This window comes from Protopterus annectens, chromosome 5.part0, assembly GCF_019279795.1.
Source record: "Protopterus annectens isolate FY-2018-M chromosome 5.part0, PAN1.0, whole genome shotgun sequence".
In the NCBI taxonomy this organism is placed as follows: Eukaryota; Metazoa; Chordata; order Ceratodontiformes; family Protopteridae; genus Protopterus; species Protopterus annectens.
Genome location: NC_056735.1, coordinates 829,786,090 through 829,812,465, shown reverse-complemented (window position 1 = coordinate 829,812,465; position 26,376 = coordinate 829,786,090). Strand labels below are relative to the sequence as shown.

General features: G+C 40.1%; 1 protein-coding gene across 1 annotated transcript in view; it reads right to left on the bottom strand.

The window, feature by feature from the left end:
• F10 (coagulation factor X) overlaps positions 1 to 26,376 on the bottom strand; it is a 539,902-nt gene that overhangs the window by 95,291 nt on the left and 418,235 nt on the right. Inside the window, exon 7 of the mRNA XM_044072640.1 lies at positions 23,334 to 23,512. Within this exon, the coding sequence (XP_043928575.1) occupies positions 23,334 to 23,512 (179 nt within the window). The remainder of the gene's footprint in view (positions 1 to 23,333; positions 23,513 to 26,376) is intronic.

Genomic DNA, 26,376 nt, shown 5'->3' with positions numbered 1-26,376 from the left:
ATTGCCAATTTACAAAACTAACTAATTATAAACCAGCAATGAGAATCTACCATAAATAATTTAAATAAAAAAAATGTTCTCTTTAATTTTACTATAAACATTCCTCCAAAAACATTCACTAAAACAACGGACTGTAAATAATTACCTAAAGCCATATATTATCTTTCACATTACTACAATTTCACATATTTTAACACATAGGTTCATAGGTTCATAGGTAGGTACTAGGCTATCAGCCCTAGAGCCCAAGCAAGCCTAGCCAAAAAATGTACCCTGGCTTTCGCCACCCAAGAAAATTATTTTCCTATGCCCCTGTCGAGCAGAGCCACAGAAGTGATCCCCGGGGTGAATTTCCCATTTCCCATCCAATCATCAAGGTTTTTCTTGAAGAGTGCTAATGAGGAGCTCTGTTTGACATAGATAGGTAGTCTGTTCAAGAGTATGGGAAGTCTCTGGGACAGGAATCTATCCCTCCAGCATGTTCTGTTTATTGTGGTGACAAGGTTAAGGTCCCTAGAGCGTGTAGCTCGGAGGGATTGGGATTTCTTTAAGTGGAGCATGTCCAACAGCTCTGGGTTTGACATAGCTTTGTATAAAACATTCTTCTTTTAAAAAGTTGAAAATAAAAATGATTATTAAAATAATGACTGCAGTAGTAGTGCAAGTAAAAGTTTTACTACTACTGCAGTCATTTTATAATACTAAGAGATGTGTAGGTATGGAATGGAGAGTCAAGGAAGGTAGAAATGGTAGACAGACAAACATAGAAGATAGACACAGACAAATACATTTGGTATAAACACAAAAGGTGGGAAAGGCAGTTGATGGATACATACAGAGGGTGGACAAATGAAGATGGCAAAGCTTTAACATTGAACATGGAATGATGAAGTGATGCATAAAGAAGGTAACCCACCAGAAACATGGCCAGGGTTAAGTTGCTAGAATGGTTGGCTGAGACCCAGACTAGAAGGCAACAAACTTAGGCATCTCTCACCTAGGTGGCCAACAGTATATGTCAGTTGCTCCTCTAGAGATTTGCTGGCTGGGACCTTCTGGTCAAGTGACTCATACATCCATGGCATAAGGCGTTAAATATCATCTGGCATCTGGATTCCAACACAGCTCAACAGTGACAAACTTCTGCACCACATGGCAGGAGACCCACTGTCCACCTTTGAGAGAGAAGCCTTCAGTCACTTATTGAGATTTGGATACATACAGCAAAAGTGAATCCTCCAAGTTACCTCTAGCAAAGAACTATTCATTCCCCAGCTGGGAGGCAGGCCTAGTGACCACTAGTGAAACAATGGTGAATGCAGTAGCTGTCAAAGAACAAGGTGGTCTGATCTGCTGTTCCTCCTCCAATGGATCAACAGATAGATGATGTAATGAGAAAAAGATCCTCAAGCACATGTTTGAGAATGATAACAGTGCAGATGTGACTGGGACTTCTTTGATGCACATACATACATACACTGTTACCTGGATTTGACAGCTAACCATCTACTATGGCTGACAGCAGTGCTCTTGTGCCACTTTTCTACCTCTGGAAAAAAGATATGTACTGCTAAGTATTGCAACAGTTTTAAATTCCAAGACCTGTAACTGCTAGTCCTATAAGTGTGGAACTAAATGTACAAAAATGGGGACTTACAAAAACTAAGTGCATGACAGCTGTTACTTAAAGTATTCCCTGTAGTCTGAATCACTGAGAACTTATAGTTACTATATACAAACAGAGATGCTATGGGGTTGCATAGCCCACACATTGGGGGAAACTTTAAAGGAAACAGTGATTGTAGATATTCACTGTTCTCCTTTTGTTTCACTGTTTTCTTTTCTTATATTTATTTAATACTAATTTCAGACCAACAATTACAGGTCTCAGAATTACAATAAGAAGTACAAATGTAAAGTAGGTAAGATGGTATACATTCATTTGGCCATCCGTTACCTTGTCGGTGTAACAAATGTCGAAAGCAGAGCAGCAGGTTCTCATATTTCCGAACTGGAGATAGTCGAAACACAAAATACCCCCTTTTTTTACTCATGTTAGCACTTGTTTAGGTGGGAAATGTCATATTCGGTGTTTTGTATGACATTCCAACTGTTCGCCACTTTAAAATCGACATTTTGGTTCAGAAAAACTGACATTCGATGATCGTTTCAAAGACTAAAGGAATGCATACCAGTTAAGATAGTAGAACACAAAAGTACTGAAAAGAAAACTATCAGTGTCTGTCTATGTATGTGCATCTTTTGATTGTTGAAGGAGGTCAGGGAGCATTTAAGTCAGGTCATTGTAGCAGCAAAATCTTTTTTGCAACAGCATTCCAAAGGTTGAATGGCATGGCTTCAATTAACTGTGTATGGACAGGTAAGGCAGCAAAATTAGGAAGCTGATTTAAAAAAAAATATTTTACTGTTTGCTTTATTATCATTAGTTTAGTCTAGTTTTATGGGACAAATTTTTGAATCAATGTTATTTATACACACACAGATGCACACACACACACACACACACACACACACACACACACACACACACACACACACACACACACACACACACACACACAGTTTTAACATTTTTTATCCTTTTTTCAAATATATTTTTTAATGTCACAATTTTGTAAATATACCATTTGACTGAAGTCTTTTTAAATGTTTTTATTGCTCTGGTTCTTATTAGTGATGAGGGAGATAAAAATGCGTGAATAGTGCAGGAACTGCTGCACACAATATGTCCGCCAAGCGATTCAGCAATGGGCTCCCAGGACATGCATGAGAATTCCTACACTATTCCTGCATGAACACCACTGCCTTATGCTAATTACCTCATTTGCTGGTGAAAACCATGCAAATGAGGTAAATTAGTGATTCAGCAAGCAGGCAGGTGTTTGTGGAGGAATAGTGTAACCTGCAGAAATGCATTCAGTTACTAGCTGAATACATTTCTGCAAATAAGAAAACGGAGGCATGACAGACTCATATAAAACCACTATTCCATTTATTAGGCATGCCAAGATGAAAAAATAGTTTACATTTTTTAAAATAAACCTTTTTTGTTTTGGCCAATCTTGGCCGTTTAAGCATAGGGCAGCGGCTCACAAAAAGCATCGTGCCAAAAATAAAAAAATAAAAAAAGGGGGGGGGGTCAATTTTAAGAGAATTCGGCATTTTGCCATTATAGTCAATGGCATTCAGAATAAAAACAACAGCAGGGAATAGTGGTTGCTAAGGGGAAAGGCTCAGTGTGTGCCATAACTCAGGAGTAAGGCAGTGGTGTATGCACCAGGAATGAGCAGCACACATCAGGGCTTATCCAGGAAATGGGAAAGGGAACTGCAGAAGAAGGCAATCAAGGAGAAATACCATAGCTGGCAGGTGGAATGTGTCAGAATCAGCCAATTACACAGGCACCAGCCCAGCACACTACTATAAGCTATGCAAACACCTTTCAGTCTGTTTTTTTCCACAAACTGTACACCACTGGTGTACACATTTGGGGGAATTTTAAACTGACAAATCTAACAAAACATGTTAGGGGCTGCTGTTGCTCTGATCTATCAGTATGTGCTAGAGACTGGGGGTGGTGAGGAAGAAGATGCTGACAACCAACTCAGACCAAGGAGGAGGAGAAGAGTGTTCAGACCCAGGGTAACCTACCAGGGGCTACATGATCTGGAGATAGTAGAGCACTACAGGGTGAACAGGGACATGCTTCAGCAACTTGTTGAGTTGTGGCCGCCTTGCCTCAGAGCCAGAACCAACAGAGGAGAAACCATCCCAGTGGATACCAAGGTATGTGTAGCCTTAAGAATACTAGCTACAAGTACTTTCCAAAGACCAACTGGAGATATCATGGGGGTTTCACAGTTATCTGCATTCAGAATACTTCACCAGTTCCTGGATGCCATGTGACAACATCCCCTGGGCACATTCACTTCCCTAGCACCGTGAGGAAAGGACCAGCAATATGCATCTCTTCCACCATGTAGCAGAATACCCAAAGGTACTGGGTGCCATAGACTGCACGCACATCCACATCAAAGCATCACCCATTGACCAGGGTGGGGTTTACCTCAACCGCAAGGGGTTCCCATCCATTAACTGCCAGGTCATGTGCGATGTCCAGTTCATTATCATGAACATATGTGCTGGCAGCCCTGGAAGCTATCAGATTTCCCACATCTGTCATTTGTCACAGCTGTAGTGGGCGCTTGCCAGTGGGGACATCGCATATGGCCAGCTGGTGGGGATGCTGGCTACGCACTGGAGCCATGGCTGATGACACCCATCAGAAATGCACACACACCCACACCAGAATGCCATAATGAGGCACACACACAAACAAGGATCATTATAGACCATGTGTTTGGGATGCTCAAGTCACAGTTCCACTCCCTTGACATATCCGGTGGAGCCTTGCAGTACTCTCCAGCCACATGTGCACACGTTCATAGTATGTGACATGCTACACAATATGATCCTGTGGAAACAGCTGCAGCAGGAACAAAATGGTGAAGGGCCACACAGCCTCCCACCATTGCCAAGGTCTCCACAGGCACAGAGAGACTCGGAGGAGGAACATACTGAGCCTGCCCCTGTTGGCAGATGAAGGCATGCCCACTATGCCATGGCCTTGGCAAAGAGGCAACGCATAGCATATACACTGACACTGTAGGACCCAGGGACTGAGCTCTCTCTCTGACTCGCACACACAGTAAAATGGATGCCAAACATCACATAACCTATACCTTACCATGTATTGGCAGTGTACTGCATGCATCTGACATAGTCAGCCCTCAAGCACCATCCTCACAACAGCCTCAGGCACAAGGTAAGCCCATCTCCTTAACAAAATAAATTAATAGAGTGGAAATTTCCGATAGAATATCTATGGTATTGATCAAGCATGCAAGGGAATGGGGTGGCTAACTGGGATAGCAGCAGACACCTGACAGCTATGTGGGACAGCAGTAAGTGTATCCCCAGTACTGGCCTACCCACACCATGCAGTACCACCCTAGTTTACAAATACCACTGCAGTATATTTGGTGAGCCAAATAACTGGGGGGGTCAAAGGTTACATGCATGGATGTCAAAATGGGGGTCCCATATCCACCACCAGCCACACCCAACAGATCAGTTGTAGAAAACCATACAGAAATGTCTGGCAAAGGCCCCACATGGCAACATCCATGAAATCCCCTCCTGAAGACATTTAGACAGTGATATCACAGTATGTCTGGCAGTGACAGTATGCCTTTGAAAGGTAAGAAGTCCGAAACTACAAATGTTTATGCCAGAACAATCTGACCTGTGGTCAGTACTGTTATGCCTGTAGTCTCAAAGATAGGGCACATAACTATGCTAAATGGGACCAAAATGTTAAGCAAATATCAGAACAGTCTTTGCAAATGTGCATTGTGTACAGATGTGCCCCCATAGTCTCATAGAAATGTAGTAACATGTCCCTAGCCTTAAGCAACATCCAGCAGTCAACTAGTGTAATACCTCAACACAAACAGAAAGCAATTGTCAGTAACACCCACAGTCAACTAACTGGTACCATCCCAGGGTTGTCTACTGCTAGCATCCTGGGAACATATGAGCATCAGAATGCACTGCCTTGCTACAGATGCCCTGCATCTGTCACACCCAGCCTACAGGATTTAGGCAAATGCCTATGCCTCACCCACAGTGCCCTGTTAGGGTGTATCATGGGGTCCATAACACCAACATAACTCAGTCTACAAAATGCAAAGAAAGGCCATGCCGCCAACTGCTAAGAGAAAACCTGCCAGTGTCAGAGAGCCAGAAATCTGGACAAAGCCATGAATAATGGTGTGAAAAAGGGCCAAAGAAAAGGACACCTTTGAAATACTGCTCTAATAATGTTATAAAGTTGATGGAATGATTGTAGTATCATGGAATGTCTGATGGGTACGAAGTCTGAAACTGCAATGTCAACTGTCAGTAATATCTGACTTCAACCCTGAGTGACTTGCAAAACACTTGTCCTTGAAAACCACACTTGTTTGGGTAACCAACAATATATATGACTCATGGATGTGGACATTATGTGATACTTGTACAGTCGACAGACAGGGCTAGGAGTCTAAACAAGGGAATGCACTCATTGCAGGCAGTCCTAACCCTGGTAGATGGTGACATGTCTGCACCCACAGAACCCTGGCCCACAGCCATGAGGAGTAACACACCCTTCCCAGATCACTCATCCTATGCAATATCCTGACCCCAAAATGTGGCCATTCAAGCAAAACGAGGTGGGCCATACATATTTGTGAGACAAACACACACCTCCAGGCTCATCAAACAGTCTGACACACACAAGACCCTCCAAGTGCAGTCAACCTTTGAGCAGCCCCTATGCAAAGCACTGATAGCTATAGGCAAACATATCTGACCTAGGACACTCCCCATATCTTATCCCCTACAAATTTATCAGGAGTCTGCCTGTCACCCTGATCCTGTCTGACTTATATTACCCAACTGTGAACTGGAAATCAGACCAGGCCAGAACAGAAAAGAACAGAGATTCCACCATTGTAATATATCACTACGGTACTGGACTGTTTCCAGAGCTCCAGCAGTCAATTGCTTGTAGGCACAACTCTCAACAGGCTGGATTCTGCAAGAATCCATAGTATCAGGCCCATAATTTTGGTGTGTGCATCATCCACCCTGTATTCCTCTGGTAAATCACTGTGATGATCTGAGGAGGTATGTCTTGAAGGACTAAAACAATACATGACAGTGTCAAACAGCATATATGTCAGATGTCTGCTAAAACAAGCCATGTAACCATATCAACCCATACACTACTGAGAGAAATAGTCACAATCCCCGTATGGCCCATTGTCCCCCCATTTTGATGGCTGTCACCAGATATCCTGCACCAACAGGTCAAGATGTATGTCTGTAGTACAATACCTTGAATGGAGTCCCACATGTATTATAAAAGGTCACACTAGCATGCTCATACACTTAGAGAAAAGTCAGTAGGACCTAGGAATGAACAGGCCTTTCCCACCTATTGCACTTCCCATTGAACTACATTAGCAGCCCAGAAGACATCTGTCACCATAGAAGTACCCCTTGTCAGGAATCAGCCCTATAAGGTCTGTGTTGTGTTTGATAACTGTCTAACACTATAGTACAAATAACTAGTTATGTAGGAGTTCTAATCTCAGTCACGTCAAAGTAAGCATGTGTGTGTGTTTACAAGTTAAAGCTGTTGGGTCCATGCAAATCCAGTACACTTTCCCTTTCCCACTTTAGCAGTCCTGCAGATATCACTTACCTTAGAAGTCCCTTTTGTCAGTCCTCAGCCTCATAAGCTCTATGGCATGTGCAATAACTGCATAACACTATGGTACAAACAACTACTTAGGTAGAGGCTCTACTCTCACATCTGGCAAGTATGTGTCTGTGTGTCTGTTTGTAGAACAAACTATTTTGATAACTTTAACACCCACTGCCCTACTTTATCAGTCCTGCTGATGTAATTCCCCTTATAGGTTCATAAGGGTGTAATAGGCTAATTGCCCAGAAGCCTTTACAAGCCTAGACCATAGAAGGGCCCTGCCATTGTAGCACCCGATGTTGCTTCTCAGTGCCTGTATCAAGTAGAGCCACTGCAGTGAGCCTGGGGCTGAACTGTCTATTACCCATCCACAAAAAAGATTTCTCTGAAACAGGGTCAGCTAGGTGCTCTGCATGACATGTATGGGAAGTGTATTCCATGGCATGTGCAGTTTTTTGCAGAGGGACCTGACCCACAAGCATGGTGTGGCAATTGTGGTAATGAGCTAGAAGTCTCTGCAGTGTGTGGTGTGGAGGGACTGGGATGTCTTTATATGTAGCATGTCTAAAACAGCTGGGTCAGACATGGCTTTGTAAGTCAAGCACAGATAGCCTCTAACTAGGTGATATGACACAGAGAATAGCTGGAGTCTTCTGAGCCTGTCTGTGTAGGATGTGTGTTTAATGCCTAGGAACCTCTTTGTGAGGTGCTTCTGTGGCCTCTCCAGCTGTTGCAGGTGTCTACTGAGGTACATGGCAAATGGGCCAGAATACCTGATGAGTAGTCTAATGAGGGAACAATAGACAGAGAGCATTACCTCTGTCTTCCTGGATGCAAAACCCTTGAAAATGCAATGCGCCACATAGAAGGTCTTCCTGACCACAGTGGCAATGTGCTGGTTGAAGGATAAGTTGCTGTCAACCTGTGTCCCCAGATCTCTTATAATGCCTACATTGTTCATTGGGCTCCGATTGATGTGGTACTTACTGGGAACTGAGTGTTTTACCAAAGGGGATGATGATGCATTTTGTGGTGTTAAGCTTCTGGCCATGTTTTCCACACCATGCTTTGGTCTCAGTGAGGTCTTCCTGTAGGATGTCTGCATCACATGTGGAGTTAATTATAGCTCCCAGCTTGCAGTCCTCCGTGAACTTGGTCAGCCAGAGTTCCTCTGTGTTTGGCTGGACTCCTAAGAAGTAGATGCTGGACAGGACACTACCCAGTACTGATCCCTGTCAGACTCCACTTGTGACTGCTTGCCAGTCTGACTTGGATTTTGCCACTGTCACACTGTGTGTTCTGTGAGCCAATTTGCAACCAATCTACTGATATAGGAGTTGATGCTTAGTTTGGTGGGTTTAGCAATAATTGCTGACTGAGGAATGGAATCAAAAGCCATGGCCACATCAAAGTAGACTGTATGCAGTGCCTTACTGTCATATGGTTTTCCAGTGTATGTCAGGGCTGTCATAGTGCGTGTTGGGTCAAGCTATGTGTTCCACATTGTGTGGTGCCGGTGTTGACCTTATCCTCTTGACCAGCTAGTGCAGTCTTTGCTGGAGACTGCATATTTCTGCATTTGGTGATATGGGGTAACTCTCACAGGTCTGAGTGTTTGGAGTTTAGAGAAGAGGTTTGTCTGTGTTACATGAGGAAGTTGCAACAGTGCCTCAGAATGGACAAGTGCACCAGGTTAATGGGCAAAATCACAGAAAGCTACCCTTCAATCATGCCAGGAGGGGTGGTCATAACTACTAAGTAGTGGGGTTAATTATGTGAGGAACAAATACTGCTGATGGCTCCTAGTTGTGCTGCACTTATTGATACAATAACCTGTTGAAGTGCAAAGCTATTATGCTATTTGCAAGACAGAAAGAACAAGCAAGATGTAAGGGAAAAACTGAAGGCAGACTTTCTGCAACCTGTAATACTTTACCTCAGCTGTGCAGTTTTCAGCACCTTTGTCCAGTTGTTAGTCCAGTAAGCTCTGTAGCATGTGTGTTAACTGTGTAACACTATAGTATAAATAACTAGACAAGCAGGGCTTCTAATATCAATACTGGCAAGTGTGTGTGTGTGTGTGTGTGTGTGTGTGTGTGTGTGTGTGTGTGTGTGTGTGTGTGTGTGTGTGTGTGTGTGAGTGTGTGTCTTCCACCCAGTACAGTTACCGTTGTCCATTGTACAAGAGCGGCTGATGTCAGCCACCATACACTTACCTGTATACACTACTCAGCCCTATAGGGTACATGGCACATGCAAAAACTGTTATACAGACCTGTTAATTGTGTACAGCTGTACCCTGGATATGACACACTCAATATGTTACCACACTGCCATACTCCTTCTAAATAATGTCTGCAGGGCCACATCGTGCTGACACACAGATGCCAAGAAAACAAACAGAATACAGTATGGAGACCACATTCTGTCACTGTTAATAACCACATTAATGCATCATGGCTGGACAGCTACCCCCTCTGACATGTGACCATTAAACATGCTGGCAGATAATTTACACAGCATTACATTGCTAAAGTGTGCTAAATTCACTCTGTGCATCAGACCCATATTAGCATGTCCCTGCATTGATGGCATGGATGACAGGGATGTGGCACAGGTTTCATCATATGCACAGGGTGTGGTGTGGGTTTGCCAGAGGCCTAGGCTGGGTCATTTGGTTGGCATCATGTGTGTGTGTGTGTGTGTGTGTGTGTGTGTGTGTGTGTGTGTGTGTGTGTGTGTGTGTTTGGGGGTTGTTCATTAAATGGGTCATACAGACGTGGTGTGTGTAAGTCTGGAGTTGACCTGTATGGATGCACACAGTCACGCCATGTGGTGTACTATACAGGGGTATGTTGGACAGCTGACAAATGTACATAGCAGGGTGTACAGTTTACCATCTCTAGCCACAGACATGGGAACTAGGCCTGCCAGGGGACCCAGTGGCATGACCAGGCACATGGCTGGATGCAGCACTACTCTTTGATGGTGACCACTGTCTACTGGATCTGTGTCCCTGTTGGGACTGGCCAGGACCATGTGCCCATGGCCTGCTGCACTGTGGCATGGACAGCGACCCCCCTGCAGTCATGCAGCTGGTACTGCCACTACAGGAGCGAGAAGCTGCATGGCCATATGGAACCTCAGCTGTTCATGCTGCTGTCCTACGTCCATGTGGCCAATGGACAACTCCCTCAACATGCTCTATCACAGACATTACACGTTCAAGGAATGACATTCCATGGTCTAGGATTCCCACCATATCACCTGACTGTCTATCCATGACCTCAGCATAATAATGGCATGATCATGGAGGTTGTCACACATAGCAGGAAGAGTGGCATTCATGACCCTGAGAAGATGTCTTGTGTTATTTTCACTATGTGCCTGTGCCTCCATGATGGTCCAAAACATGCGTCTGGTAACACTTGCTGTGGCACTTGTGACAGGAGCATGATGGGCAGCAGTCCCTCTTTGAGCACCCCTGCCTGTCATCCTATGGGACCTCACCCATTATCTGGCTATGGCTGGTGTCTACAGATACACTTTCCATACTCACCAAACTTGCCTGTCCCATGCCACCACCTGACAACTGTCCATCATCTATGGCCACTGGTGATGGGGTATGTGTGGGCAGCGTGACTGTGTGTGCAGATGAGGTGGACAACAGTAGGATGCCAACCAATGGCACAGATTCAGCCCCTGACAACCCCATCTGTGCCTCACTATGGCTATCATCATTGTCAGAATCTGCAGAGACACTGACATCATTTCCCAAATGGGAGGACCTGACTCCCATTGTCACCTGTGACGGAAAGACAATAAATGTAAATTAATACCTGTACATTATGGCTGGCTGCCGCGCACACAGACACTCGCACAGACATGTACACAGACACTTAAAGGTGAGGTGGCACAAAGCTATTACACAGACCTCACATTACCCAAAAGGTGGCATGCATGACACACAGCCCTCATCATCATGTATTGCAGCCATTCTCAATCCTTGTTACTAACAATATACATCTTTGGTATGCTTGAGTACTGTTAGTATGTGACATCCATTCCCTTAGCATACACTGCACCCATATACACATTATTGCTGCTCACCTGTATAGCACAGTGGCAACTATTGTAGACCATACCTCAAAACTGTACAAATCATTAAATAATATGTAGATGTCTGGCACATATGTTGTCTCTGTTCCTCATAACCCATATGTGTTTGTCTGACACATAACTGGGATCATATGAGGATTGATGTTATTAATTAATAACATACATTTGATTTGCAGACCTCATCACCAGCAGTAAATGTATATTCCAACAACTTTTGTTACACCAACAACCTTCTAAGCTCAATGTGGATATGATAAGTTTACACCCCCGTTAACATTGCAGGCTCTTGTATCATATAAAATGAGACCACAATACTGCATACAAAAACATTATCCACCATAAATGTGACATATGACCTGTGCAATCCATTTGAGAAACAAGCAAATGTGTAGTTGTGAAATATACTGAGTGAGATGTGTATGATACAGTGGTTGCATAGGTGTGGACACCCTTAAACCAATGCTTTTTTGAGACAACTGTTAAGTGAACTACAGCAGTCACTCTTCCTGGGAAAAGGAGTATCAGCATGGCACATCTTGACTTGGCATTATTTCGAGAGTCTTCCCTGCAAAGGTCCCCCAACTCTGTCAGCTGGCAAGGGCAGCGCTTGTGCACAAATGTTGGAGGTCACACTACGGGTTTACTATCGGTGTTAAGTCTGGTCTTTGTCTGGCCCAGTGCATACACTTGATTGTATTCAGGTGGTGCCATTCTTAGGTAGCTTTGGATATATGCTTTAGGTCATTGTCATGTTGGATGCTGAAACCCCTCTCCATCCTCAGCCGTCTTGCAGATGCTTGATGGCTTTGGCCCACATGCGAGTGTTATTTGAACTGTTCATAATTCTCTCCACCATGCCTACAGGCTTAGTTCCAGCTAATGAACAGCAACCCCAAAGCAGGGCACTGCCACCAGTGAACTTCAACATGTGGATAGTGGTCTTCAGGTGAAGCAAAGTGTTGATTGTGCACCAGATGTAGCTTTAGGGATAGTGGCGGTAGGTTTGAACCTTGTTCTCATTACACCAGTGCATATTAAAACACATGCCTTTGGGAGACCTGGTGTTATGATTTGCTACCTGCATACAGCCCTGCATGGTGTTTGGTGTGGGTAAATGCTTTTATCTACTGACACTACCCCATAGGCCAGACTTATGCAGACTCTAAGCGAGTTTAGCCACATGTACTACACAACCAGCACTTGCCAGTGTGTCCTGAAAGTCCCTCAGTGTTGCTGCATGTCTCCTAGCAGCATCCCTGACTAGTTGCCAACATGTCCTTCTATCTGTTTTGGAAGGACATCTGGTTCTTTTCAACAGCACTGTTGTCCCATATTTAATCTACTTTTTGATGACTGTCTCCACTGTGTTCCATGGTATATGCAATACTGTGTTAATGTTGTTGTACCCTACTCCTAACTGATACATTTCAAAAGTGAGATCCCTATGATGCTTTGTAAGATGTGTTCAAGCCATGGCTGCTTCTGGTGTAGGCAACTGAGCAAATGTCATGAATACACTGCTCTGACAGTGGACCATTATTCATTGTTACATTGAGTCCCTGTACTTGATGGCAGGTGTGTACCCAAGCAGAGTGAATGCTGTCAGTACATCACAAGCTGCTCCTACAATGTGAAGCATGTTCACACATATGAATTCAGCATATTTTAAGGTTTTTATACCCCATATTTTGAGGCCTAACATATTGTTGGGTTTTCAAGTTAATTGTTCATGTTATGGTCACATTACAGGTTGGAAAAGGTGTGGTATGTAATATTGTGGTCTCTCATTGTATATATTGTATATATTGTAAGAAACACTTGGCATCATGACAGTGGTGTGTGCACCATGGTATCCAATGTAAAGGATTAATGTGACATACATGTCCCTACCATAGCCCATTTGTCCCCTCACTTTGTTGGTCTCTGTCCAGACATCTTGCACTGACAGGTTGTGAGGTATGCTGCAGGAATGTTACATTACCCTTCAGATAGGCCCCGATGGTGACCACTGCGATGCACTACAGTTAACACCACCAAATGTGAACATGGACATCAAGCACCATGTTTAGGTGTGTATTGGCAAAGCACAACAAACCCGTTCCATACTCACCAGTGACAGGCTGCTGTCCCACTTGTAGACCAGAGGGAGCTAAATAAGTGTGGGAGAGAGGTACTATCAGCAGACTCACATGCGGCCTTGGTACAGGGGAAAGCAGCATTTCTGCACATTAACAGTACAACCCCAAAAACTATAAAATATGCTGCTCATAACCATAGATGTGCACTTATGTGCATTACTAAACTCCATCCACAACTACTATCTTATCTGACATATGCATGTAGATACTCTACAGATACACGTATGGTTGCTAAAGTACTCTATTAATGTGCACTAGGGTCTTACCTCCATGCTCCTCGACAACTGTGTGGGGGACATCCACATCCACAATGCTGAATTCAGCAAGATGTTGTGTGCCTGGGGTGGGTGCAACAAGGTTGGCAAGGAGCTGTTTGGTGGGTGTCAATGGGGCCTGAATAACTGGGCCCCCAACTGTGGCTGTCACTTCTCTGGCTATGGCAGCAGCCCTTCACTGGGCATTATGTATGAGGTCAGTACCATGATGTGGGACCTGTTCATAGGTTCTTGTGTGCAGGCCAACATAATTTACCCTTTGAATTAGGTCATTCCACAGGGTGGTCCGCTCCCACAGATGCTCCTGAGTACAGCCAAACATTACTTCATAATGGCTGACAATGGTGTCAATTATTTCAGATGTTTCTGCTGCGCTGTATGGTGGATTTTGAGGGTGCTGCATCCCACCTGGAAGGCATAAACAGTGAAACCCATCATAGCACCTCATACAATTGTCAACAGTATGGGCAGAAATTGCACATCAACAGTGGATATTTGTTGCCAGCATTCACAACTACACCATACCCCTGTAATCTATCAGAACAATATTAGCTTGAATTGCATCCTGGCCCAGATGTGTCATATTCCCCCAATGATGGACAGTTAATTGCATAAACCTCTATTCCCCATTAATTTCTGTGTAGAGGGATGACAGTGGCCATCTTCCATGTGGATGGGGTGTAGATGGGGCCAAGGCTGTGTTTGACTATAGTGTGTGAAGGAACTGTGAGCACATTCCTGAGTTCATATAGGATGCAGATAAGGATGGAGACTTGCTGTTGTTGTCTTTCAGTAGACATTATGCACCTGCTTGCCACTGATGAGGGGAGGGGTGCAGTTGATATGCATATCTCCCTATAGGGATGGTGGACAGGGAGGTGATGTTCACACCTAACCTGTCTGATGCAGGTTGCCCATAGCCATGGCATGTGTGTATGAGGTGTGATTTAACACCAGTACAGGGTGAATTGTGTTGTTGCCTCTGAGACTAACTTGTGTGAAGACACCCTTGTGACTGGCCTTGGCAGTGTCAATATGTGTGATTTGTACTCATAGTTAGCCTTACAGGGAGTCACCTGTGACCTTAAATGCTTGTTCAGATACAGGTGGACATGCTTTCAAGTTGCTGTCTGCACCTATGTGGCCCTGTACAGCAATACAGTAACCTATTGTATGGCTTGTGCATTTGTGCTGTCCACCAAAGGGGATTACTCTACCTTGGTGGAGGTGGCTTTTACATGTCATGTATTGCTGAGTCCATACAGTTAAAGTGGATATATAAGTGTACACATCCCTGTCACACTGCCTGGTCTTTGTGCTATTGTAACTTGACACCAAAACAACTTATTTCAAAACAATTCCCAACTTTAATGTGACCTTTTTCTTGGGTGGCGAAAGCCAGGGTACCTTTTTGGCTAGGCTTATATAGTCCCTAGGGCCAATAGCCTAGTACCTACCTATGAACCTATGAACCTATAGCCATTACAATTCAATTAAAAACATAACAATCTGTTGTGGGAGCACATATGCAAATAAAAATCAATACAATAAGCTGGTTGCATGAGTGTGCACACCTTAAAACAGATACTTTGTGGAAGCACCTGGTGAGATAATGACAGTATTCAGTCATCTTAGGTCACAGTTTATCATCATGGCACATCTTTACTTGGTAATAGTGCCCAGTCTTCCTTGCAACAGTGCTGCAAATATGTGAAGTTGTGAGGGAATCTCTTGTGCACAGCCCTATTCAGGGCAACCCACAGATTTTCTATTGGATGTAGGTCTGGCCACAGGCTGTCACATTCCCAAACTGTAATTTTCATATGGTGAAGCCATCCCTTTGTCGATTTGGATGTATGCTTGGGGTCATTGTCATGTTGACAGATAAAATCTCTCATCATCTTCAGCTTACTAGCAGATGACTGAAGGTTTGGGGACAAAATGGTTGGTATTTGGAACTGCTCATATATATATATATATATATATATATATATATATATATATATATATATATATATATGGGTGAATATCATATACTCAAACTGTGAAAACACCGAATACCACAACATCGAACTTCAAACCTTGAAACGTAATTACTCCGAAAACTGACAATATCGAAAAACAGAACTCCAAATAGCAACAGTTGGCCAGCTTCACACCCATACAACAACGTAACAACACACAAACACTTCACAGTATTACCAATGTGGGGGCTTCACCCCCCACAACAACCAGCATGGGGGGCTGTGACACCCAGACCCCCTTACTTAAATATACCAACTCCAAGATCGCACCACAATGGAGACAAACATCAGGGTACAGAAGGGCCAACTACGACCATTCGTAGTTCTGATCTTCGCAGTTTTGCTTTTTTGAACTTCCTACACTTTGGTGTATTCAGTTCAATGTCTTGGTACTCGATATTTGCAGCGTTTGACTTTATGATATAAACTCTCTCTCTCTCTCTATATATATATATATATATATATATATATATATATATATATACACCTCAGTATTTATCGGTAATATATCTACATATTCTTATACACATATATGTATCAACTTACATATCTATCTATCTTTCTCTATATGTACATGTTTCTTTTCATACATATATTTCTAGATACCAACCACTCCTGATTGCAGTGTCTCTTCCCTATTGTAAAGTGGCTCTAATGCATGGTATGTTTGAAAAAACATCAGGCATTTCTGTAACTCAGATGGCTTAGTGGTAAATTTTTGTTGTTATTGTATACAGGGTCCTGGGTTCAAGTGCTGGTTATTTTGTTGCTGGGCAGAACAGAGGCTGATGGATACAGAGTGATTAAAGCAGTTTTAAGTGGCTGTAAGTGGGTTTGCGCGACAGTAAGCGGTGTTAACATATGGTTAAAACAATAGGCTCTTAATCCATGTAGGTTTTGCTTAACAAGGCTTACCAATGCACAAATCCGTTCAGCTGAGCTAGCTGCATTTACATTTGAGCTTACAATACATTATATAAAGTGCCCCACATCTTATAAAAACTTTTCCTTTAAAAATAAGCCTTATTGAGGCTTATATTCTGTCATGTCTATCTTTTAAATTGGTTTTATACTATTATTTACATTCAGACCTAGCATATGATCAGCTCTAAAAAAGTTAATCCATTTATATTCAGCCAGTTCTGTCTGTGTGCAGCAGATGTAATTGCTGCTAATATTGAGTTTGTAATTTAATTGGCTGTGCTGTTGTATATATGCTTGTGCTAGGTTACAACAGTTTTATGTAACACTGAAGAAGAGTTTTTTACTCTAAAGTTTTGTTTTGCTATTCATGCTGTTTATATCCTGAGTTATTAAACTTTTGTTAAATGGTGGATTCGGATTGTGTTTTTTCATTGGAAATCTGACTGCTTTTCATCTAAGTCCTTTGATTTGCTGAAGACCTGTTAGTTTGGTTTGTACATGCTTTGTGGACTGTTTCAACAAATACATTTGATAGATGGAGGCACAGCCAACACACCCTATGGTACTTGCTGCCCCAGGTACTGTAGTAGAAACTATTAAACTAAAAGGACTGTTAATGGTCCGTGGTAACTCTCTGCTGTATTTATGTACCAACTTAGAAGAAGGTATGTCAACAAGTAAAAAGAATGTTAATGATGAAATAGTGACATTGCAACAAGTTCTTAAATCTTTGCACTTAAAAATGGAACAGTATAAGAGGTTACAGTGGCAGAGACTAAGTTTTAATGTTTATTTAAAATTGGGTATTGTTGCAAGAGAGCTCAGAATTACCAAAATGCCCACTTATGGGAACAGATACCAAGATTTATTATTAAAGTGGCAAGAAATGAATCTGCAACTGGGAGCTGAATATATGACGCTCATGAATGACTTTTATTCTGTGCATGAATCTGAGCTAGCTAAGGAACTAGAAGCACTAAAAAATGAGCTACTTCATGCCTCTGAATTTGCTACTATTGCCACTGAATATAATGGCCTGTTTATCTATCTGAAGAGATTTGAAGACAGGCTCATTGCTGTTAAAAAGTGCAAAATATTACGAGATGTAAATGATTTTAAGAACAGAAATATCTTCTTTTGGCCCAAAGATGACAACCTGATGAATGAGCGAGTGACAGAATCGATGAGCCAATCAGTGAATGAGGCAGGAGGGTCTACACACACTATGCTTCAGCCAGGAAAGAGTGGGAATGCTGCATCTGAACTAGATAGTTTCACTACTGAAGAACAGCCTGTAGTGAGACCTAAAGTTCCAGCTAATAAAAAAATGTTAATTCTGTTAGTGTTCAGAATGAAGCTGCTGACAGAATTATTATATTGCCTACTCAGAAGGGCAGTGGAAGTGAAAATAAACTGAGTGACTTTTTACAGAAACTGTTTAGCTTGCAGAAACCTGTGGCAGTGAAAGAAGGGGTCAGAGGTTGCAGCAGCAGTTTGAAACAGGTGAGAAATCAAGAAGAAACAGACCAGAGAGGCTACAAAAGGAGCCAGGTAGTACAAGATTTGAGAAACAAAAAGATGAAGAGCTGACGACAGCAGTGACTAATGTGCTTAATTTATCAAAACTGTGTGCTAACTGCAGCACAACTGACACTTTTGAGTAAAGGTATAACATTTGTGCCTTCAGTAGCAGGTGATTTAAATGATATGCTCACTGAATTAAGATGCTTTGCAAGAAATGTTGATTTAAAGTTGCTATGTAAAAGTTCTCAATTTAATAATGTTTTAAAACAAACTAGTACATTTATACCTAACAGTACACCCACTGTAAAAGCCTTTGTCAATATGAACAAGAATTGTATGAGTTGTACTTTGCTAATCAAAAAGTAAGAACGTTTTTAACATTAGCAGTGAAGAAAAAGATGCACTTACTACTTTATGCTTGAACAAAGATATAATTACTAAATCTGCAGATAAGGGGGGGGAATAGTTATTATGGATACTGTGCAATATAATGAATGGATGTATGAACTTTTATCTAATACTTCAACCTTTGTGAAAGTTGATTGGAAGTTTACAGCTGATGTTATTATGAAGGTTAAAACTTTTTTATATGAAATATTGATGGATGGCTCAATTACACCAGAGACATATAATTATTTATATATGGTTAACCCAATCACACCCTTTATATATGGACTGCCCAAGGTCCATAAGAATTTAGTCAGGCCACCAATGAGACCTATTGTGTCAGGTAAGAAATGGGCTAGAGTAGCAATTTCTAAATACCTGAATGGACAGTTAGTGCCTGCTTTGAAATACTGTTATAGTTATATTAAAGATACTGTGATTTTTTTACAGATGTTAAATGTGTGGTCTCTAACAAATGTAAACTTTAACATTCTTTTAATAACTATGGACATTAGGCCACTTTTCACTGTTATTCCCAATGAGTGTGGAGTTGAATCAGTAAGGGAGTATCTGACAATACATAAGGTATATGATACAATGAAAATGAACTTATGTTCTATGTTGGATTGTGTCTTGAATAATAACATATTTATGTTTAATGATGATTATTACCATCAATGCATGGGGGTGGCTATGGGTACGCCAACAGCGAACACCTCTGCTAATCTAGATTTAGCTAGATGGGAAGAACTATACATATTCTCAGAAGTAGAGATGCGCTATAAAAATGAACATTTAATGTTCTTTAAAAAATTTGTAGATGATGCCTTCCTGTTGTGGAATGGCACTAAAGAAGAACTTAATGTATATGTAGAATTTCTGCATGCTACCATCAATTTTCTGAGATTTGAAGTGAATTCATCTTTTGATGAACTTAATTTTCTAGATGTAGTCATTTCTAGGGATGATGTGCATTTTAACTCTAAAATTCATAGAAAGATGTACAAGTTAGTAAGTATGTACACCCACAAAGCTTACACCCCAGGCATATGTTCAAAGGGGTAGTAAAAGGGCAGCTCATGTGAGCTAGTAGACTTAGTACTAAAGATGCAATTTTTGAACTGGAAATGAATGAGATGGCAGACTCTTTTATGGAAAGGGGCTATAATAAAGTTGTGGTACAACAAATGAAGGGAGTAGTGACTGGTTTAAGGAATAATACAGACAAACCATATTTGAGTGGTAGGGCTGATAATGCTGTGGTGGAGAAAGCCAAACCAAATAGGGCTATGAATAAATTAAATTATATGATGAAATATAACCGGCATACAAGTTTTGTTAAGCAGATAATCCAAAATAACTGGACTATACTCACATCCAGTCAAGAGGTGTCTGATCTAGTAGGTGAGATACCACATTTTGTTTTTAAAAGAGAAAAGAATTTAAAGCAACATTTGTGCTATAAGGTTATAAGGAGAGATAATGTGCTACAAAAAGCTATTAATAAATCTGGCACTAAACCATGTTATAACTGCACACATTGTGCAGATATTAATATGGATTTATGTTTTGTGCATCCAATTAGTCAAAAGATAGTTGAATTTAGAGCTGCTGGAACATGTAACACATAAAATGTGATTTATTTTGCTAACTGTGTGTGCTGCCAATGTTTCTATATTGGTAAGACAGATAAAAAACTAAAGGAGAGAATAAGTGCACATTGTTCTGATATTTGTAGGAATGTTCTTACACACGCTTTGTCTAAGCATGTAGCAACTGTTGGTGTTGAGCACAAATTTCAGTTCAGAATCTTGCAAGTAGTGTTTAAGAATAAAAATGGGGGTGACTTAATAAACAAGACAGAACTGGCTGAATATAAATAGATTAACTTTTTTAGACCTGATCATATGCCAGGTCTGAATGTAAATAATAGTATAAAACCAAATTTAAAAGATAGACGTGACAGAATATAAGCCTCAATAAGGCTTAGCTTTAAAGGAAAAGTTTTTATAAGATGTAGGGCACTTTAAAGATGTAATTACTGCTAATATTGAGTTTGTATTTTAATTGGCTGTGCTGCTGTATATATGCTTGTGCAAGGTTAGGACAGTTTTATGTAACACTGAAGAAGAGTTTCTTACTCAAAAGCTTTGTTTTGCTATTCTTGCTGTGTATATCCTTGAACGGTGGATTTGGATTGTGTTTTTTCATTGGAATTCTAACATTACTCTTATAAACTTAGAAAGTCACTAGAATACATAATTTTGAGTTAGCATACATTTTTTGAAGGATACAACATATGAAACTCAAATGTATGTCACTATTTAGTGATTTCAATCCTTAGATCAGCCAGATTTCCAGAGAAGAGGGAATTTTATGAGGGAAAGGCCATACATATAAGGGGAAACTCTGGACATTATGTGAAATTCTGGGCAATTGAGAGCTACATTGTGGGGGACTGTGCTTCTGTATTTTGTCTGCGGCCACTGTTATTTGCTTTAGAATTGCTATAGAGCAATTCTAGAGTGCAGAAGGGGGGTGTGTGCTGTGCAAACAATGCCAGAACAAAGCCCATATGCTCGTACAAGGATCATGTCCATGTAGAGAATACAGCAGCATGCCTTCATTAATATGCAAGGCGTGGTGCTGTTGATGAGCCATGTATCAGAAATAGTACAAAACAAGGAAATTGAGAAATCATAGAAAGACAGGTGAGTACTGGCAGTGAATATGATGGATAGGCAATGCTGTATCAGGATTGTTATAACCTAATATTTAACTAAACCTAAAAGATAAAGGATTAATGGATGAGACTGCGGAAACCTATATGAGAAAGGGAGAAGGAAGCAACAAACTGAAAAAAGTAACATATGAGCAGAAAGGCCATCTAAACGTAACTAAGAAGTGCAAGAGATACAAAAAGGCAGGAAGGATATAAAAGAGCAAGTAAAATGTGCTAAAAGAGAATTGTTAAATGTCAAGTCTGTAAAAAGGGTCAAGGAAAAGTTAAAAAATTGATAAATTAAGCTATCTATAATAGAGTAACCTAGAATAATAAAATGTGGCAAGACAAAGGAAAAAATAGCACCAGTGGACAAAGTTAATAAGGACTGAGGAATCAAATCGAAAATATTGGTAAGAAGTGAGAGACTGAGTGAAATCTGTGTAGCTCAATTGTTCTGTAATAAAAGTTATAATGAAGAAACAAATGTAAAAGCAAGAAAGGCACAGTAAAGAATTGCCTAAAGAAAGATATGTAAGCAATGTGAAAATGACAAGACGAGAATGATATAAGGAATTATCTCAAAGGAAGTGAAATCCAGGTATAAGCTTTGGAGAACATATGGCAAAAACTTTGGAGGTAAAGTAAAACAAGGGGAAAGAGAAAAATTCCAAATGCTAATGAAGGGTTTAAGTGCCTTAGTAGCTATGTTCTCTCAGCAAACGATATTAGAAAGTAGGTGACATGCAGCAGCAGGATGAATGGAAAGAAAGTGGTCAGGAAGGCGAGAAGGCAGTTGTGATAGAGAGAAAGAAATAAGAGTATCATTCAAGTTTAAAATTCTGCCTGCGGATTGATACAACTGATGCAGAACAGTTAATACAGATAATGCTCCACAAATGAGTGAGGTAAAAACATTACTAGGTGAAAAACTGCAAATAACTTAAAGAAGGTGGGGAGGCTGGAGAAGATAATATAAAGAATGACAAAAATAATAACAGGACAAAGTTCAGGTTCTCAGCCACTTGGGAAATGCAGCAGGATGACATGAAGAAAAAGAGGAATGAAGAAGGGTTACAGGGATACCAAGATATAGAAATAGATACATGAGGCATAGAAATAGATAGAACAGGAATGGCCTCAGAGTCATTACGTAAGAAGGTAGAAATAGGATAGTCTGAATACAGAAGACATTGGGGTATTAGGCCTGGCAGATGTGATGTAAGTATATATAAAGTAAAGGACAGTGAAACATGTATAAATTATGAAAAAAAAATGATAACATCTTGAATCCCCTCAAACTGCTAGTTCAATGCCATCTTCTATATGTGTGGACCTCATTATATTCATAGACTTTAAGCGTAGTTTTAGTTCATGCAGCTACGACAATTTAAAATATCATTTTTTTCTTAAACACAAATTTATATTTTTGTTCCTTCTGAGTCATTGATGCCATTATTTATTCATGTTAGAAAAAATGTAATAATTCAAAGCACATTTACTAATGACTAATGGCATATTTGATATGAAAACACTAAGAAAGAATATGCATGGTTCATGTGGGAAGGTTAGGACTAGATCTCACAATTTTATTTACACCTTGAATCATCATGAACAAACATTTGTATTTATTTATTTATTTAGTTTTGCATCCCTAAGAACACCTGGATGCAGGAATCATGTATAGTGAGCCTTCTCAGGCTACAAAACACTACGAAACTAAATTAAATTAGTTTAATGCAAAAAAAAACTCAGCTATGATCATTTTGAGGTGCATTAGGCACATATTTTTTGCACCAGTTGAGTTGTATAGTAGCTGTTCTCTATTCTACATCATTAGTAGTTAATACAAACACATTGATGTCAATGTACAGATGCACCTACCTGCCAGGGACACTCCCCAATTGGGCAGACTGTACCTCCTACTATTCTTAAACCATCTTGCTCACCATTCGTAGTCTGATTAGTTTCTGTTGCATTTTGGTCAGTTACTTGATCATCGGGTATATCAGGAAGCAAAGATCGTGATTTACTCCCTATTATTTTTCCACATGAGTATGTATCTGTCAAAAATAAAAACATTTTACAATGTCAATTTTTTTCTAGTATAGTATAACATAAAAACAGGATGTTTGAATTTATGAAAAAATTCCATCCTCCCATTACTCTATAACAGTGACTCAACCCTCTGCATAAATATCTAGAAGTCTATTTAAGTCATCCACATATGTTGAACATTTTGCATTAAAAGATAGCTCATTCTTTGCCTTAACATTCACTTAATATACTATTTTCTTTTTGCGTAATTGTATATTATTGTTTCCAGGTCTTAACTCATTTCACTATAGTTTAGCAGATGTTCTATAGCCTGCAGGCCAACACATCCAAACAAAAGCTCACTATAAACTAATATTGAATCACTCCTTAATCTCCTGCATTTCCAAAGCAAACAAGCACAGCATCCTATTTTTTTTAGTAGAACAGCATTTTCATCTCTTCAGTTCTACAAGTTATGTGCCAATAAAATATTTAGATTATGTTTAATATTTTATTCACTGTAGGATGCAACTCTCAACTAGGATATTCAGAATAAGTTATATCAAACTTACACATAATGGAATATTTGAAGTCATACATTCTAACAATCCTGTTATCTTTCTTCTAAGTTTAATGCAGATATTTTCATTTTTAACAAAGCCACTACATTTATCTGTCAATACAACTAGGTATATGTAGAAATGTATCATACATAGCACTTGGGGAAAAATCCAGTATTAATACTAACAAATAGAAGTACAAATTAGAAATACTACTAAAATGAAAATATAAAATGACAAAAAATCTACTTTGAAAAATTATAAATAGCAAATCAGAACAACCCAAATATTCTGGTCCACCATCAAGAAAGTCAGGCACCCAGCACATATGACTCAATCTAGCCCCAAAATAGATGCACCAATAGACACTATTGCTAACCAATATAATTCACACCTTGTAAATTCTGTTGCCTCTCTCTTAAACACTCAATCTTCTACAATTAGTATAACACCTTTGAACCCCACATCTCATTCCCAAGCTGTCAGACTACAATCCAAGCCAACCTCCACTATAAGAAAAGTACTTGAAACAATGACCTCCACCACACCTCCTGCAGACAGTTGTCAGCTGAATACATCCAAATAGCTGCAGATGTCCATGCATAACCTGTGTCTATCTTAATAAACCAGTCTATAAAGGAAGGCTTTCTCCTACTTTGTGGAGGAAAAATCCTACATATTTCACCTACGTAAGGGTAGAAACTCCTCTGACCTGTCCAATTAAAGACTAATAGCCATTCTCTCATCTGTCTAAAACACTTGAAAAGTGTACACAATTCTAACTTCCTTCCCTACACTACTGAAAACTCACTACGTTCCCCTGTGTGGCGTGGTTTCCATCCACATCATAGCATCATCACTGCACTACTAAGCATTGTTACAGCAGAAAATCAAAGCAGAAACACAAAGCCTTTGACAGAGTGTCACACCAAAAATTAATATGCAAGATGTCTTCTCTAGGCTTTGATAAACTCTCACTATCCTGGTTTAACAGTTACTTCTTAAACAGACAACAAGCTGTCAAATGTCCAAAAAATTCTCCTTTCTCCCTGTAAATGTGGGAGCCCATCAAGGCTCTATATTTGGCTACTACTTTTTTAATATATTCATTAATGATCTGCATTTAGCAACTGATCAACCAAAATTCAATATGCAGACAATTCCATAATCATCTGATCTGACAAAAACATGTTTGGAATCCAATGGTACACCCAAGAAGCCCTTTCACAAACTGAGACATGGCTAACTGACTTACAGCTCTTTCTAAACTGCAAAAAAATCCAATTGTATCTTATTCATCCCTAAGCAACTATCTGACCCAAAAATTTAGTAGTTTGAGTTTCAGTCTTTTGAACATTCAAGATTTTGGTCTCAGTCTTTTGAAATTTGAGATTTTGGGTTTTCAGTCTTCTGAAGTGAATATATATATATATATATATATATATATATATATATATATATATATATATATATATATATATATATATATATATATATATATATATATATATATATATATACATACATACATATATATATATATATATATATATATATATATATATATATATATATATATAAAATTAGCAAGGCATGTGAGGAGTGTTCCCCTGCAAAAAAACGTGTCGCTAGTTTAGTCTGCTCCAGCATAATTCTCAAAGCATGCACAGAATGTGTCAGTATTGGTGATTATGACGTTATGACGTAAATCTCCTAGGTTTCAAGGAAGTGTCTATTCACGTCTATATTATATTATCATACGATGAAAATAGTGATCGCTATTTCATCATACCGATAATATCTAAACAACAAAATATCGAACAAATGGAACAGCAAATCTCCGTAAAAAAAAAAAAAAAAAAAAAAATGCAAATTTAAGTGGAGGGCTTTGACCCCCACACCCCCCTACTTAAATATACCAACTCCGAGATCGCACCATAGTGGAGGAAATGGCAAAGTTCCGAAGACAACCCACCAAATTTTCTCCCTGAGAATAAATTTGATGTTCCATGACTTCGCTATTTTGCCATTTCGACAGTATCAGATCGACTAAATAGCATTTGCTATTTAGTCCATTTGATACTGTCATATAGACCCATCTAGTCAACCTACTGCCCTACACCCATATACATATATGTATAAACACACACACACACACACACACACACACACACACACACACACACATTGCCCACTTATCAAAGTCCTTTATAATCTTAATATGAAATTACATTAAAAATACCTTTTCATTTCACAGCCACAACACTAAATATCCAAAAAATGAATAATTTACAAGTCTTCCTAACAGTATTAGATATGCAACTACTTTC